General features: G+C 34.6%; 1 protein-coding gene across 2 annotated transcripts in view; it reads left to right on the top strand.

Annotated features, from left to right (window-relative positions):
- Nucleotides 1–15973, top strand: part of LOC150099735 (HAUS augmin-like complex subunit 1) — a 140790-nt gene extending 124817 nt beyond the window's left edge. For both annotated transcript variants that reach the window (XM_090404240.1, XM_090404239.1), the window contains exon 8: nucleotides 15811–15973. In XM_090404240.1, coding sequence (XP_090260366.1) covers nucleotides 15811–15918 — 108 coding nt within the window. In that variant the 3' untranslated portion in view covers nucleotides 15919–15973. The remainder of the gene's footprint in view (nucleotides 1–15810) is intronic.
- The last annotated feature ends 2080 nt before the right edge of the window (nucleotides 15974–18053 follow it).

Below are 18053 nucleotides of genomic sequence, written 5' to 3'. Positions count from 1 at the left end.
TTTTTTTTTTTGTTCAGATTCGGATTGTGAATGTGCACTTCACAGCTTTCTTTGTAGTCTTTCTGGATGAAAGTAACTCTTCTAATCAATCAATAACTCCTGAATGTAATTTATCTAGAAAATAATTTCAAACCTTATCGTCTCTAAAACATAATAAAAATCTAATTATTACTAAAGTCGACAAAGGTCGAGCAGTTGTAATTCACGATTAAGAATAATCATTTTAGAAAACTTAGTCTTCTACTTAGAGATCATTCTATGCACATCACAAATCAATAAACTTAATAGTTTCTTAGACGAAGTTTATTCTTGGGATGAAGAGTAAAGAGGCTAAAAAGTTCATGCTTTTGCTCCAAAACTGTATTGCCTTTCTAAATTGCATAAAGATGTGTCATTAAGACCTATTATGAATTGCATAGGATGTCCTATGTATAAAATTTTAAAATATTTATGTTATCTTCTTTCTACAATTACTGGAAATTCTACTTCTTTCATAAAAAAACTCAACAGATTTTAAGAATAAAATTTCAGGGTTGTCCTTACAACCCACAGTTGTAAAGATAATCCCAAAATCTCACTCTTTACAAATATCCCTCTGACAAATACAATTTATTTGCTTTACAAAGACTACTTCAGATATTGTAAAATTATTCAGCTTCATAATTAATTCAAGATACTTTAGATGCTAGAATGAGAAAAGCTATGGGGTCTTCCCTATCTCCAACTCTAGCCAATTACTTTATGGAACATTTCGAACAACATATTCCGGACGTTTTTTCACCTAAACCATCGGTTTGGTACAGATAAGTTGATGTGTTTGCTGTATGGAACTGATCTTCATAAATTTCTTAGAAAAATTAATTCAATTAACCCAAGAATCAAATTTACCCTAGAAGTAGAAGACAACAGTTGTCTTCCTTTTCTGGATGTTTTCATTCTACGTCAACCAAATGGCAGTTTACAGTTCTCAATATATAGAAAACCAACTCATACTGAATACATTGATTCTAACTCTCATCATCACCCTTGTTAGAAATATGGTGTAATCAAATCCTTAGTTGACAGAGCTCATAAAATTTGTTCTACAAATTATCTTTTAAACAAAGAAGCACCTCAAGAGCTCACTTTAGCGAATACAGAAGCGGCAAACCCGAGGCACCTGATGCTGGACTGTGCCTTACTTCATGTAATATACATCTGTATATTATATGTAAATTGGTCCCTACTCTTCTTTCTTTCTTGTTGTTCCTCTTGCTCCTTCCCCAAATGCTATTAAAGTAGTCGAGGGCTAAGGGTGAATCTTTCCCATTATACTATGTTTTTTCCATCTCATGCAGTGGGAGTCTGCTTTCCCTCCCAAAAGGCAGGTTTTGGAGGCTTTAAGGTGGCAGCCCCACCACCGAACTCACCCTGTGAAAGGTTGGTTACCTATCCAGGGAAAATTTACAATTACTTGCAAAGCTCTGAAGAAGAAGAAAAATAGGATGGATTTTATCGGAATTGAACCAGCTAATGGACAGGGACTTCTCTTTGAGAAATTAAAAATAGCTGCTTGGAATATCTGTGGAATCACTCACAAAATTGATGAGCTAGACCGAGAACTAAGAAATAGAAACATTGATATAGCAGCAATAACTGAGACAAAAAAGAAAAAGAAGGGATCTCAAATTCTGGAAGATTGTCATGATGTTCTCCAGAGTTCCAAAAGACAAATGGGCTTCATCTGGGGTTGCAATTTGGATTAATAAAAAATGGAAAACAAAATTTTGGATTATACTTGGGTATCAAACAGAATAATCAAAGTTAGAATGAAAATTATGAATCAAACATTCAATATTTTTCGAATTTATGCACCAGTGGATGGAAAAGAGGAAGAGACAGAAGAATTTTACGGAAAACTTCAGGAATGTATTGATGAAACAAATAAAAATGAAGCAACAATCTTGATGGGAGATTTCAACAGTAGAGTGGGAAGTAACCCAATAACAGGATGCATTGGATCAGAGGGAGAACCAGTAATCAATAACAATGAAATTTAAGAAACTTCTGCATATTTAACAGTCTAAAAATCAGCAATACTTTCTTCAGGCATAAAAATATACATAAGTACACATGGAAAACAAGAGGAACTAATACAATAATAGCTTACATTATTATTAACAACAAACTAAATAATAATATCAAGGATACAATGGTTTTTAGAGGAAGTGAAATTGATAGTGATCACATGTTAGTTGAAAGCAGATTTGAATTCATAAAAAGAACCACATACTTCAAAAGAAAAAAAGATAATGTACCAACATCAATAAACAGTTTAAAATTCACCTCCTAGAACAGGAGAGTATCAGAAACTTATATAAAAGCAGAATAAGAGATAAAATAAAACCAGCCACAAACAATATTGAAACTGACTGGAAAAATATAAAGGAAACCATACTAAAAGCAGCAGAAGAAAGTTTAGGATATAAATCAAGGAAAAACATGGCTCAGAACTTAAAGGAATTAATTGAAAGAGAAAAAAAACAGGCTTTTAAAATTATCTGCAGAGTAAAATCACTGCTGACTATATAGAATATAAGAAACTACGGGCTAAAGTCAGAAAGCTTTCCAGAAGTATACGCAGAGAAGATTGGAGTAAATATGTTAAATCATTAGAGCAGGATATCACTGGACCACAAAAAATAGGTTGTAAAATTTTCAGGCAACTACAAACAGTAGAAAATGACCAATTAAGAAATAATCTAATTTCCAAAGTAGATTGGATAGAACACTATAAAACATTGGAATGAGAAACCAGAAATACAAAATTAAAGATATCAATGCACAGGAAAGTAAGAAATAGCAATGGAAGAATTAGAAAAAGAATTTAAAAACTCCAGAAATAGAAAAAGCCCAAAATGGAATATGCTTTGAGCTCTTTAAATATGCAGACAATAGCTTAAAAGAAAACCTACTTAAATTCTTCAATAATATATGGAAATATTAAAAGATCCCAAAAGAATGGGAAACTGGAACAGTATTAAATATTCACAAAAAAAAAGGTCCAAAGGATAAATGTGGAAATTATAGAGGCATTACTCTCTTAATAACAGCATCTAAACTATATGCAAACATTTTAAAGAACAGACTAATTAAATATACAGAAAATTATTTAGAAGAAGAACAGTGTGGTTTTAAAAGAGGGAGAGAGGATGCACAGATGCCTCTTTCACAATGCAACAGATCATAGAAAACAGAAAAGAATTTAATCTGCCCACTTTTCTTCTATTTATTGACTATGAAAAGGCATATGAAATGAACAGAAATCTACTCTGGAAAATATTACAAGATGATAAAATACCTCCTCAATTAATGCAATAAAAAGTCTATACAGAGAAACAAAAATTTTCAGATGGAACATTATCAGAATCTATAACTATAAATAAAGGAATAAGACAAGGTTGTGGCTTATCCCCAATCCTATTCAATATTTATATAAACAGAATCCTAAAAGAACGGAAAACAACTGTCAAAGATGGAGTTAAACTAAAAAATAATATACAGCTAAATACAATACTTTATGCATATGATCAAGTACTAATTTCAAATTCAGAAGATAAACTCCAAATTGCAACTAACCATCTAAATGAAATATCAAAAAAATTTTAAATGAAAATCTCTGAAACAAATACAAAAGCTATGGCAATGTGAGGAAACACCATTCAAAAAGTCAGATAAAGTTCAATTATGCTTAACAATAAAATAATAGAACAAGTTACAGAATTCAAATACTTGGGAAATATAATCTTGCAATGCAATACTGATTCACAATTGGAAGCAAGACTACAAATTTACAATAGAATGAATGGCATAATTAAAAGAAATTTTGGAAAACAAATGACTAAAGAAACTCAAGATTACATAACATGACCTCTAAACCATCTCTCAAATTTGGAAGTAAAACTTGGATTCTGAAACAAATAAAGACTAGAAGCGGCACAGGTGAAGTTTCTAAGACCTCTCCTGGGACTCACTAGGTTAGATAAAAAGAAAAACACCGAAATAAGAGCACAATTAGATATAAAAAACATCATACAAGAAATAGAAGAATATCAGCAAAATTGGCTATGCCACATAGAAAGGATGAATAACAATAGGATCCCCAAATTAGTATATAAATATAAACCTACAGGAAGAAGAGACCACGGACTTCATCTGTGACCTCTTCTTTAAGACATAAAAAGCCTGTACCTGAATTGCTCAAACGACGACAAAGAACTGTGTTATCAGAACTACCTTTAGTGCATGCAAATGGTTATAATACAAAACTATCAAAAAATAATCAGTAATTATGGCCATCATCCTAACCATTCTCAAGAAGAAATTACAAGAATTTGTATTCCATCATGTTAAGGGACTTTCTGAAAAAATAGCAAGATTACTTTGTCAGATTAATGGATCAGTTTCCATCCAGTTTGCAAACTTAATACATTCCTTATCTCACAGAAGACCCTCCTCTATTTTATCCTGGAGTTTATAGAATATCCTGCTCTTGTGGATTATGTTATTATGGACAAACTGGTCGATCTGCACAAATTTGTCTGGAAGAACGTCAGGAATACATTTCTCTTAATGAACCCAACAAATCCAGTTCAGCAAGCTCTGTTTTATCTACAAAACACAGAATTTAGTGGAACAAAACCAAAATGTTACACAAAAGTTACTTTCTTCAAGAAAGACTTGACAAAGAAAGCTGAAGCACACATTCACAACTGAAATCTGAACAAAAATGATTGCCTAAAACTTTCTCAATTATGTTATGGGCAGTTCTGCGAGGTGGTCCGAAAAGTTCTCGGCCTAACAATGAAAAAATGTGAATTTATAATTTTAAAATTATTTTTATTTTTCAACATAATCTCCCTTAAGACTAATACATTTATTCCAGCGATGCTCCAGTGCCATTATCCTGTCTCTGTAGTGGTTCTCAGTAAGAGCAGAAAAATACTCCTCTATAGCTGCAATCACCTCTTGATTCAAAGAAAAACACTGACCAGCGAGGAAGAGTTTTAGTTTTGGGAAGAAATGGAAGTCAGATGGAGCCAAATCTGGGGAATATAGTGGATGTTCCAACAATTCATAGTGAGATCCCTTAATTTTCCCATTTCCAAAAACACCTTTGTGGGCAGGTGCATTATCCTGATAAAAGATGATTTTTTTTCTTCTACAAATGGGTCTTTTCTCACAAATTTTTTCATCTAGTCTGGTTAAAAGATTGGAATAATATTCCCTGGTTATTGTTTTGCCCTTTTCAAGATAATTAATAAACAAAATGCCTTTAGCATTTCAAAACACTGATGACATGACCTTTCCTGCTGATGGAACAGATTTTGTCGTCTTTGGGACTAAATAACCGGCTTCTGTCCACTGTTTTGACTGCTGGTTGGATTCTCATGGGTACTGGTGAATCCAAGTCTCATCCATAGTAATATATCGATGCACAAAATCAGTTTTATTCTTGTTAAAATTCTCCAAGCACTGTTCAGAGATTTTCATGTGAGTGCAGTTTTTGATCTGCTGTGAGCAAGTGCGGCACCCATCTTGCACAAAGCTTTTTCACTTGCAATTCTTCATGCAAAATATATCCTACACATTCTTTTGAAATGCTTATAGTCTCAGTAATTTCATGCACTTTGACTCACCGGTCATCCAGTATTATATCGTGCGCTTGATCATTGATTTTGTTGTTACACTTTTTAGATGTCCTTCACGTGGATCATCTTAAGGCTGGTACGGCCACGTTTAAACTTGGCAGCTCATTTCTTAATTGTCGAAAACGAAGGAGAAGAGTGCCCATAAACTTTTATGAACTTCAAATCAATTCTTTTGGCATTAAACCTTCTTTTACAAAGAATTTTATAACCACACTATACTCAATTTTATCCATTTCAAGGGATACAGACAACACTTTTGCTTCAGACTGCTGTATAAAGCAAATTACTTGATAGAATAACTTGCAATTTCACATTGATGCTTATGAGAGATGTACCAACTGAAAAAAGAAAAAAAATTGCCGATAGGGTTGTCTGAAAAGCTCCCGAGGCCGAGAACTTTTCAGACAACCCTCGTATTAACCAATATTCACCATTCATGTCCATAATTTTAATTAAATATTGTTTATAATTTAAAAATAATTAACTAATCAATTTATTGTAATTTATTTTGAATATCCATTAATGTAGATGGAGCTATTCTCCTGCAACCAATATTTATTATTATTATTATTACGTGACACCTCCAGAGAGTCCAAAGACTCGTCGAGAGAGGGCACCTGCTCTACAATTCGGTCTCTACCAACTGCAATGAACCTCGACTACATCAATGCCATCTGCTGCCTACCACCACTACTATTGCACATAATGACGTGCTTTCAATTAAATTATTCTTTTTTGAGTTTTCCTATAACTGTATTGACAGTGGCTATGAAACTTAGCTGAAAATTTTACAATAAGAATATTAAATGTGTTTCTGGTATTAATATTTTATAATGAATTCTTTTGCTCATGTCTCGATTTTCAGATGAAGACAGATTTGTGTTTTGGTAGTATTGAAGGTTCACAAGGTTATCTTCATCCCACTGAATTCGAGTCTAATGAATTGTTTATGAAAAATCTCGAAGCTTGGAATGATTATGCATTATAAAGTTTGCCAAAGGAAGAAGAGGAATATAGTAGAATATCATCAGCAAAAGATTTGTGGTTAATGAGATATCATTTATGTATAAGATTTGTACAAGGATTTGTATTTATTGGAAAAGGCATATGACAAGGTGCCAAGAGGAAAACTCTTCAAAACACTACAGTTATATAGTGTAAATAAGACATTATATCAATCAATACTAGCCTATTTAAGCTGCAAGTCATCAGTTAGAATTGAAGGAAGTACAGGAAGATGGTTTGATGTTAAATTAGGTGTACAACAAGGGTGCACGTTATCTCCACTTTTATTCGTCATCTATATCAGCGCTTCCCAAACTGTGGGCCACAGCCCCCTTGGGGCTGTTAGTTTTTGGTGAGGGGATCGTGAAATGATGATAATAATAATAATAATAATAATTATTATTATTATTTCGAGCTACTCCAGGGAGTCCTTAGACTCATCGAGGGAGGCCCTAAACGTCATGTCCACACAACTATTCGACATTCTCACAGTATCTATCATACCTTGCCTTGAACTCACTCACTGTCATAGCACCTACAACAGACTCTGGCAGCTTATTCCACTCATTTACCACTCTAAAAGTAAAGAACCCAGCTCTAACACCCCCTGCTAACCACACTCTTGCCCAGCTTCCATGGGTGTCCCCTAGTTCTCCCACCACCAGTCCTGATCTCAAAAATATCCTCTGAATTAATCCTATAGAATCCTTTTAGCAATTTGAATGTCTCAATCATATCTTCCCTTTTCCACTTATCAACTAGTTTTTGCAACCCACAAATCTTCAACCTGTTCTCATATGGTTCATTCCATAGACCTGCTATCATCTTAGTCACTCGCCTCTGGATCCTCTCCACCTCCTCTCCATCAAGAAGGAACCGAGGTGACCAAATCTGGGCACAGTAGTCGAGATGAGGTCTTATCAGGGCTTGGTACAGAGGTACAATAACTTGCTTGTCTCTGCTCGTTAAGGTATTTTTCAACAACCAAGTGAGTTGATGAGCTGATTTAGCTACTTTTGCAATGTGCCCCCTAAACTTCATCTCCCTATCCACCAACACTCCCAAGTCCCTGGCCTCATCAATCTCTTGGAGTACAGTTCCACCAATGTGGTATACTGCTGCCAATCTTTTCACCCCAAAATGCATTACCTTACATTTTGTCACATTAAATTGACATCCATTCTCCTTATCCCAGAACTGCAATCTATCTAAGTCATCCTGCAAGACTTTGATATCTTCTGCATTCACTATCGCCCTACCCAACTTTGCATCATCAGCGAACAAATGAACTGTTCCACTTAGATCTTTCCCTATATTGTTAATGAACAGATTAAACAGCAGTGGTCCAAGAACAGAACCCTGCGGCACACCACTAGTCACAGGCCGTCTTTTGGACTCTACTCCTGAATAAACTACTCTTTGATATCTCTCCATCAACCACCCACCTATCCATCTCACCAACCCTATATCCATTCCCATATGTTGTAGTTTACGGATTAGAATTCCATGTGGTATCCTGTCAAACGCTTTTGCCAGGTCCAGCAGTATCACTGTAAACCCATTTCCCTTATCCAGTTCTGCCGTCACCTTGTTATAAAACTTGAGCAAGTTACTGAGGCATGATCTACCCTTCACAAAGCCATGCTGTCCCCTGTACAGTATCTCATTTTCATCAATCCATTCCTGTATTTTTCCCTTGACTACTTTCTCCAAGACCTTGACAACGACTCCTGATATGCTGATCGGTCAGTAATTTGCCACCATAGTCTTGGATCCTCCTTTATGCAGTGAAACTATTTTCCCCTCTTTCCATGCCTTCGGGACTAAACCAGACCTGAGTCTCAGATTAAACAACATGGTCAAGGGCACTGATAATTCCTTACCTGCTTCGCGCAAGACCCGTGCCGGTATACCATCCAATCCCACAGATGTATTCACATTAAGGTTCTGTAATAGACTGTTCACCTCCACTTCATTCATCACAATTCCCATATAAACTAATGGTTCCTTCATTTTTTCAATGTCACCACCTGGATGTTATACTTTTGCAAAGTGCACACTCAGTAACTCCACTATATCGACTGGTTCCGTGACCTCCTTACCATCGTTATTCCTTAAAATCATTTTGCCTTGTACAGTTTTTTTCTTGCTTGCAGCATATTGAAAGAACTGTTTGGGATTCTCTTTTGCTTGCATAGCTAGTTTCCTTTCATAATCAGCTTTTACCACACTCGTTACCCTTCTGGCCTGCACTTTATACCGTTCGTGTGCCTGCAGGTCACCCCTTTCTTTAAATTCCCTCCACAGAAATAATGAAAACTAATTTTAAATGTTTTAAGACTAATAAGATAAATAATATCTATCTTATGGAACATTACGATGCTAAAAATGTAATATTTGCATTTGATTTTTTCTATATTCGCCGTGTATGTTTTGTATTGAATATAAATACAATAAATATTATAATATATGTATCACGATTTCTTTTTTTGATGGGGGCCGTGAAATATTTTAATTTTTCCAAAGGGGGCTTTATATCCATAAGTTTAGGACAGCACTGATCTATATGGATTATATTATGAAGGGAAGTGGTATTAAATCTGATATCAAAAGTGGTGATGTTAATCTTAGATCTTTGCTTTATGCAAATGATGTTATATTTCTGAATAAATCTAATAAAAGTCTGCAAGATTCCCTGACTAAATTGAATAACTGTTGTAATAAATTTGGTATGAAAATCAGCAATAAAAAGACACAGACAATGAAAATAGGCAGAAATATTGAAATCATCAAATGTAACCTGAATGGTGAACCAATAGAACAAGTAAAACATTTCAGCTATTTTGGGACAATTTTTAGTGAAGACATCGAATTAAATATGGTAATAGACAACAATTAGTATAGCTGGTATGGTAGGAAGTCAGCTAAATAAATTTATATGCAATAAGAAAGAAATCAGTCAAAATACTACATTATTTATATACAAAACAGTGTTCAAAACTATGACTTATTTTTAATGGTATTAACTGCTTATATTTCACTGAATTTCACATTAGCATCATCAGAGCACAACACAGCATGTATACATGACAGTAAGTGAAACAATGCAATTGTAATGGACAAAAGATCTAAATTCCTATTTTGGTGCCTTCTAATGTCATAAAAAAAAAAAAGAGAAAATCACAGCTATGTGGAAGTTGCTCAAGATAAGTCTTCCAAATTTTTGCCAAATTAATGCAATCATATTTGTTCACGTTAGGAGAATTCTTCATAGCCATGGCTGACTCAAAAAATAATCTTTTGGATCTGTAACGACTTCTAAATAGCACATTCATTTTCTTCCATCTAATCCTGTGTGAAGGAGTATCCAAAGCATGGCCTACCAGTCCCGACCTTACATAATAATAGAAGCAAATGTATTTTTTATGTTCTTCCAGGAAGATGTTAACAGATCTTGCCCATAGTAGGCCAAGTCACAGGAACTTCATACACTCCAGGGTGTGCTAGGCAGCACTTCTTAAACTTTTTCCACCCGTGATCCCTTTTCACCCAAGAAATTTTTACATGACTTGTATACCTATTTTATTCTATAAAATAGGTATACAAGTCAAACATTCAAGTCAAACATTTACTGATAATAAATCATAAAGAAATTTATTTTAAAACAATTCTTTGGTATACATATAATTTTTCTATTTACATATAGAATTACAAACAATAGCCTCGAATCTGAATTAATTTTTGATCGTTGCACGTTCAGAAAACTTTTACTGTTGCCAAATTTTTCGTGACCTCCATATTCGGTTGCGTGACTCCATTTGGAGTTGTGACCCACAGTTTAAGAAGCTCTGTGTTAGAGGATGAGTTTATCCTTAGGTGAGCAGATCAGAGTTCCTAATTTAGCATGAGGTTTGAATGTGGTGTGAAGGCCATGTTTCATCAGTACTTTGGCTATCTTTTCTGATATTCCTCTGACGTTGTGTTCCTGTGTATTAGGGGAGGGAGGGATAATGGGCTATGTAGTATTTTATCTATTTTGTAGGAATTTTAGCCATTAGCCAAGTCCATTTCGTATGCCGCAGATATTTGAGTTCTGTAGACAGAGCTGTATTGTTAGAGCAAATGGCTCTGGCTCTGTAAGTAAGTGTTTTTAAAATGCCATACTGTTGGACTGGGTGTTGGCTGTTTAGGTAGGTGACAAATGCATCCAAAGTAAGTGTCTTGTCCATGAGGCCAAATGGCAAAGACAATCTGCATTGCTTAACCACACTAGGGGCATGTATGTAGCCGTGGTAAAGACTTTGTTTTCAAAGTGTTCCAAGTAAAAGTTTGCTGGGGGGGGGGGGGCATAGCAGTACCAAATTATAGAACGAGATCCCACTATGTCTCAAAGGAATAAAGTCTGCAAATTATTGAAAAAAAGTGACTTCCTGGCCAAAAGAAATCATCAAAAAAATAAAACCAGTTCATGTTAAACCACCCCGCATTTATGGATTACCAAAAATCCACAAATCTAATATGCCCCATAGTCGAGAGCATAGATAGTTCCATGTGTAAACTTGCCCAACAGTTAGCCAAGTCTCTTGTCTCCCCTTACTGGCAACTCCTCTACTTTTGTAAAAAAATTCAGTCTATTTCAAAGTTAAAAATCATATCCTTAAATTCAGACATAATGGTTAGTTTTTGATGCCGCCTCTTTATTTACCAACGTACCACTTATAGACACTTGATGTGATCAAGTCTAAATTTTTCCCTGATATCTTTGAATTATTCAAATTTACTATTTATGCAGGTTACTTTACACGGAGAGGAAAATCTACAAACAGATTAATAGTACTGCCTACTGCCGTGGTTCTCCCCCATTAGTGTTCAACCAATTTTAACTTATGGATCTGGGAGCTGGGTTAGAAATAAAACACTTAATCAAAGACTGGAGACCTCTGATATGAGAGTTCTGAGAAAGATTAATGAAGTAAACAGATGGCATCAGTTTCAAATCAAAAAATGAGGATATTAGGAAAGAGTTCTCTATTGTTTACATTCAGGAATGTGTTAGCAGAGCTAATCTCAGAATGGGAGAGGATAGATTAGCAAAATAAGTATTCTTTCCCAGGAAAAAGACCCAGAGGAAGACCAAGATGTAGATGTAATCTTTAAAGGTACCTGTGGCATGACTATAAATAATAAATTACCCGATAACCACAGTAATTAACTTTAATGAAATGAAAGTACAGATATTTCATACTGAAAATAACAGTACATTATCAGTGTGTGGAAACAAGCAAATCAAAGGAATGGGAATACAAGGTACATACAGCAGTTGGTGGTTTACCAATTAAAAACTGTTGCTGCGTGCTAGAAATTAATATTTATAAATAATATTAAAAACTATTTTTGATGGTTACATAAGATGAGAATCTCCCAAACTTTTTTGAGAGAGAGACAATCATTCTGATTCAGATTTGGCCGATGTAAAAGGGCTTCACAACTTTCTTTGAAAACGCATTCATATTTAAACATGCTTCTATGGAGAAGACAAGCTTCATCCCAGTGGATACTTAGTGCCAATACTATGTTATGCCAGACCAGACTTTTGAGGTTTCATGTATTCAGTATAATATTGATGTTATTAATTCTTTTTTCCACTGAAATGGCCTGTTTGCCGAAGTATTAGATTACATTCACAAGGTATCTGGTAAACGCCAGCTAATGATGGAGGTGACAGTTTGTCTTTTGTAGATGGCAACAGATGAGAAATTTTGTTGATAGGAAAATATGTGGAAATGAGATGATACTTCTTCAAACTTCTACCAGTCAGTTCAGAGATGTCAGAAATATAAGGGATTGGAACCTTGTGGTCTGTTGAAGAATCCTGAGGTGTTGAAACATAGGAGTCGATATCTGCTGGATTTGATTAAGACTATAACCATTAATGTTTTGATAGTGAGATGTTCTTGTTGTAAGCTTGAGGGAGAGGAGCACACCTTATGTGCTCTATTAATTAAAGGCTTGATGATACCAATTGTTTGAGAGGTATGATGAGCAGACTTTTGATGAATGTATCTGCTAGTAAAGGTAGGTTTTTGATAAACACTGGCTGATAAATTACCGAGGCTGTCCGTAAATTATCATAAGAAGACGTAAGAAGGAACTACCAGCCTTTTCTTTTTCCATTGTGAATTGAATGCATGGGTGAAGGCTATTGATCTGTTGTAGGAAAGTGGTAAGTTCATTTTCAGAATGAGGCCAATGATATTTTAATAATATTATTTATTAATATTAATTTCCAGCACTTGGCAACAGTTTTTAATTGGTAAACCAACTGCTGTATGTACCTTGTGTTCCCGTTCCTTCGATTTGCTTGTTTCTACACAGATGATATACTGTTATTTTCAGTACAAAATATCTGTACTTTCATTTCATTAAAGTTATTTACTGTGGTTATCGTGTAATTTATTGTTCAAGATGTAGATGGATTGATACAGTAAAAAAGCACCTTAAAAGACAGAAATATAAGATATGATGATGTTGGAATTTTAACTGTTAGATTAATTTGGAAAAAAATTGTTGATCAGAAGTTAGTAATGGTGTAATTTTTTCATGTCATACTATCATAATATCCTCCCCCCCCCCACCAAGGCCATATAGCAGGATACATATGCCAACGCACAGTGTTATTATTATTAGTAGTAGACATCACTTAGTTTTGCTTTCTTCAAAACAAAAAAGGACATGATTTCATTTGAAATAGTGATTGTTATTGGTTTATTAGTACTTATTGGCACTGAGCAATGGCAAACCTGCAGTAGTGCTCAAGCAAATAAAACTGGAAATTCGTGCAGTAGTGTAACAACATCCAATAAAGGGACAAATTTGTTATGATAGCACTATTTCGTTATTTTTTTGTTTTCATTGTTTTGATTGTTTTCAGCACTTGCATTAATATCTGCCATAAATGCTACTTCATCTTGAAAAATGAGTCTTATCTTCCATAATCTAATAAGACAACATTATTCTTTCATAAAATAAAATTACTGATATGCTTGAGGTACTTGCTTAATTTTGAATCAGTAGAGTTCAAGTGGGTTGAGTAGTTGGAATTATAGGTGAAGCAACTAAATGTCTTAAATGTGAATGTTATTTCGGCTCGTTTTCATGTTTCACTAGATCATAGGTTGCCAAACTTTTTCGGGCCACCACCCACTTTGCAAAACATAAATTTTGTAACGCCCCCCCCATTTTTACAATAGCAAAAAATGAATAAATTTTTTAAGTATATAAAAAAAATAGAAGTTAAAATATCCTGTATGACACGTTCAATTTTTTATTTTGCACGCAAGCGCATTTTGTTCGTCCGACCATGACATTGTCTGAATAATAATTAATAAATAAAATAATTACACAAGATATAAACAACAAACCTACAAAATATAACCACAGAAAACAGTAAGTTTCGAATAATATTTGCTTTGTTTTTTCCCTCTAGTTAGCAATATAAGTTAGTACTAACTAGGCTAACTAAAATTTACGATTTTATTTCTTTCTTGCCATTATTATTTTTACTCGTAATATTAAATTATATAAAATTGGATTTATTTTTGTTCAAATCAATTAGAAAAGTGGTTTTATATATTTCAAAATGAAATATAACGAATATATTTGCTACTGTAAACATAACCTATTACACACACATATATACATGCTCTATTTTCTCATTGACATAGAAAATTGACATCTATTTCTATTTGACATGGTAAATTTTCAAATTAAATAATTGAAATAGAAAATTGATAAAAAAAATTGATCGTGTAAGACGGGCATAAGATGAATTAAAATGCAATATTTAAATTTTAAATGATTATCTAATAGCAAAATCACGAAAATATTTTTAAATATATATTATTAATCATCATCATCAAATTCCTGCCATGTACCCTCAAGGGGTGTACAGGATATGACAGTACTACATGAAAAAATTACATCATTGACTTTTCGCTGTTCGCCCTGGTTCCCTGGCGAAAACAACGGGGGCCTTGTTTAACCGGGCGACGCCCCAGCCAGCATGAAATTTTGTCATGTTGTACCATCATTTTTATTTTGGTTTAACCAATAAGAATACAATTTGGTCGGCTAAATCCCAAATTGCCAGCCCATCCTCGTTCGTTCAGTATCAAAGTAGATACCCAACAGGGTGCACCACGAGAAGGTGAGGATTGGACATTAGGTCAGAAGCCCTGGTCGGTTCTCCGCATTCCTTTAAAGGCTATGTGGAGGTCTCCTCTCAGTTATACAGCTTTGACCCTTAAGCACCCCTTATTAATTATATTAACTATATTAATTATTTATTAATTATTATATTAATTATATTATTAATTTCTTCTATAAAGAGCTACCGACCCCTAGATCGCCCCCAAATGTTTCTGATCCCACTATAGCCCCCCCCAGAAGGCTTCAGCGTCCACTGGAGGGCGGTACCACCCACTTTGGGAACCTATGCACTAGATTAAAAACTAGCTTCCAGGAGTGGGGGGTGGGAGGACTGAAGAGTTGTAAAGCCCTTATAAAGGTCTTTCCAAGGTCAACTGATAACACAGTACGATTGATACTAGTATCATGACCAGTAGCAATTTATATTTCATTAGCTTGTTTATATCAGTGAATAGTATTGTACAAGGAAAGTTAGTCTAGAAGTTTATTTTATATGATAATCAGCATGGTATGAGTGAAAGTGTAAAAAGGTAATTTGTATGTTTGTTATGCACTTTTGCTGTGAACAGATGGAGTAATATAATTTGATTAACTAATATTGAGTTGTTTAGTGTTCAAATGCAACAATAGTTGATGACTGGCAGCTGAAATTAGTGATTGGATTTAACCATTAAGTGAATCTTCAACCAATCAGTTAGTAATTTGCACCATTTATTTTGGGCTGTTCTTTCAGTTGATTTTATTTTAATTTTATCACAATGGAATTATTTTCTGTTATCCTACTACTAGGTAATGAAAAATTGCCTGTAAACATTCATTGTATTTTTTTTTAACTGTAGTTAGATTGATCTGTAATTAAATTAATTTGTTGATTTACTTACACATTTTTCATTTCCACATTTTGTAGAATGAAACATTAGCAGCCATTAAAGTTGAAGAAGCAAGGCAAGAATTATCAAGACTTGAGAGTGAAATTTTTCAAGATATTATCTTAATGGATCCCTTTAGTAATTAGTTTTTCTTAGAATGTACATTTTCCAAATTACAATAATAAAAAAAAAACAAGTGGATGCACCTTCTCCCTCCTAAGTTAGTTATTTCTAGTATTACATTAAGTTCCCCTCCCTGTGGGGATACCTGTTTGTGATGGATGGGACCTCCCAGTGATGGTACTGGCCCTTTTCATTCATCCTCTTTCTCCTTGCTATTCTTCGTTGTACTTCTCCTGAGTCTTTTTACTATCCTTTCTTCTAAACCACCATCACTGGGCTACAACAGCGTGTGGTGTGACTCGTAGACATTGGAAAGGAGGATCCTGATTCAGCAAGATGGGGAGGTCCTGGATAGCATGGCCAGGATCACTCAGTTAGTGGGCTTGCCTTCAAGAGTCAATGGTGTTTTGTAAGTCTGCCACCCCCATGGCCCAAGGATGGGACCCAAGGTTTGCTGTGGTGCTGTTATAGCATCTGGGGTAGCCATGGCACCCCCCCCCCCCAGTGTAATCATTGCTTGCTGGTCAGTGGGCATCCATGTGTGGCTCCATGGTGAGTGTGGAGCTCTGGTGCCAAACCAAAAATCCCTTGAGCATGAATTCTTCATTCCTGGATGTTTCAGTGGCCCTGGCAAGGTCCAAACCAATTACTGATACCGTAGATACAACATTTAGTAACAGAAGTAAGAAACTAAAGATATGATACCAGTACAAATGTACCAGTGTTTCTGATCGGCTAGAATATCTAGAAATTCCTTGGATGTAGTGTAGCCATTGTAAAACTTTCATACCTCAATATTTGAGCATTTCTGGTTGAATATCATCTACTTCAGCTGCCTTTCCACATTTCAGGTTTTTGATGGCTTTTTATACTTGATTGTATTCCTGTTTGGTGTTTTCTATCACTGTACTGAGACTGCTTGTTTCAGTTTAGTCTTTCAAAGTAATCACCCCAGACATCTAGAATATCTTTGGCTTCATGTCACCTTTATCTGATTCATTTTATAGTATAGTTTCCTCCATTTCTGAGCATTTTCAATAGCTTCCAGAATATTTTACTACTTTCCTGTTATTTAGCACCTATGTTTTTACCAACGTCTCTTCCCACAACTTCAGTTTAGCTAGTTTTTCACAATGCTTTGCTATTTTACATTTTTCTCTATATTCTCTCAGAGCACAAGCCAACTGACCTCCTAAGAACTTTCAGTACGATTTCTTTTCCTTGACTGCTTCTTTGACTTCCCGAGTCCACCATGGAGTTTTCTGTCTTTGTAGACAATCTCCCTACACGTTTCTCTGGCTAAATCAATGTGTTTGTTAAGGCTTGCCACCGAATCTTCAAGTTTTGCTTGTATCCTAAATGGTGAATACTTTCAATTTCAAATCCTCTATATACTCTTGAACCAACATGAAGATATCACTATCAACAATAACATAATCAATGAGATTTTTTTTTTATTATTTCTCCATCTCTCTGTGTGAATTTGTGCACAACTTCATGTTGAAACATAGTTTTAGTGATAACTAGTCCATGTCCTGAAAACAGAAATTTAGTAAGCATTTACAATTATCTGCTTTGCTCTTTTCTCCAGATTTTCCCAAAACATTTCTTATTCTGTTTAGATCTCCAACAATGACCAATTTTTCCTTTTTCATTGTGTCAGCTGGCTCTTCTAATGCTTTAAAAAATTCAACATCTTTCTTAGTAGAATCTTTTGTGGACAATTAGCATAAATAAGTCTCATTCTCCAATTTCCCATTCTTAAATATTTGCCTGCATCACTCCAATTGATATTGCTTCCCATTCAAGAAGATTATCCTTGTATTTAGTATTGAATGATATAGCTACTTCTTTTCTCTTATTATTGTCAGACATTTGTGCTCAGAAACATCTTACCTGTTTTCCTTGTTTTGATGACACCTATCATGTCAATCTGGTATTTATGCTTATGTTGATGGTGCCAATCTTAAACTCTGCTGATTTTGGATTGAGACTTGTGGTGATTTCAAAGTTTATTTTTTTACCTCTGACAAGTATTTCCCTCCTATGCCTGAGAAAGTTGTCAGAGTATCGAATACACTGTATTTCACCTACAAAAGGTTATAAACCTATTTACAAACTTTCATTGAAATGACAGGCTATATTATACAATCATTCC

Source organism: Typopeltis vanoorti, chromosome 14, assembly GCF_054136105.1.
Source record: "Typopeltis vanoorti isolate ZY-2024b chromosome 14, IOZ_Tvanoo_1.0, whole genome shotgun sequence".
NCBI lineage: Eukaryota > Metazoa > Arthropoda > Arachnida > Uropygi > Thelyphonidae > Typopeltis > Typopeltis vanoorti.
Note: the sequence above shows the minus strand (reverse complement) of the source record. Positions and strands in the feature narration are given on the sequence as shown.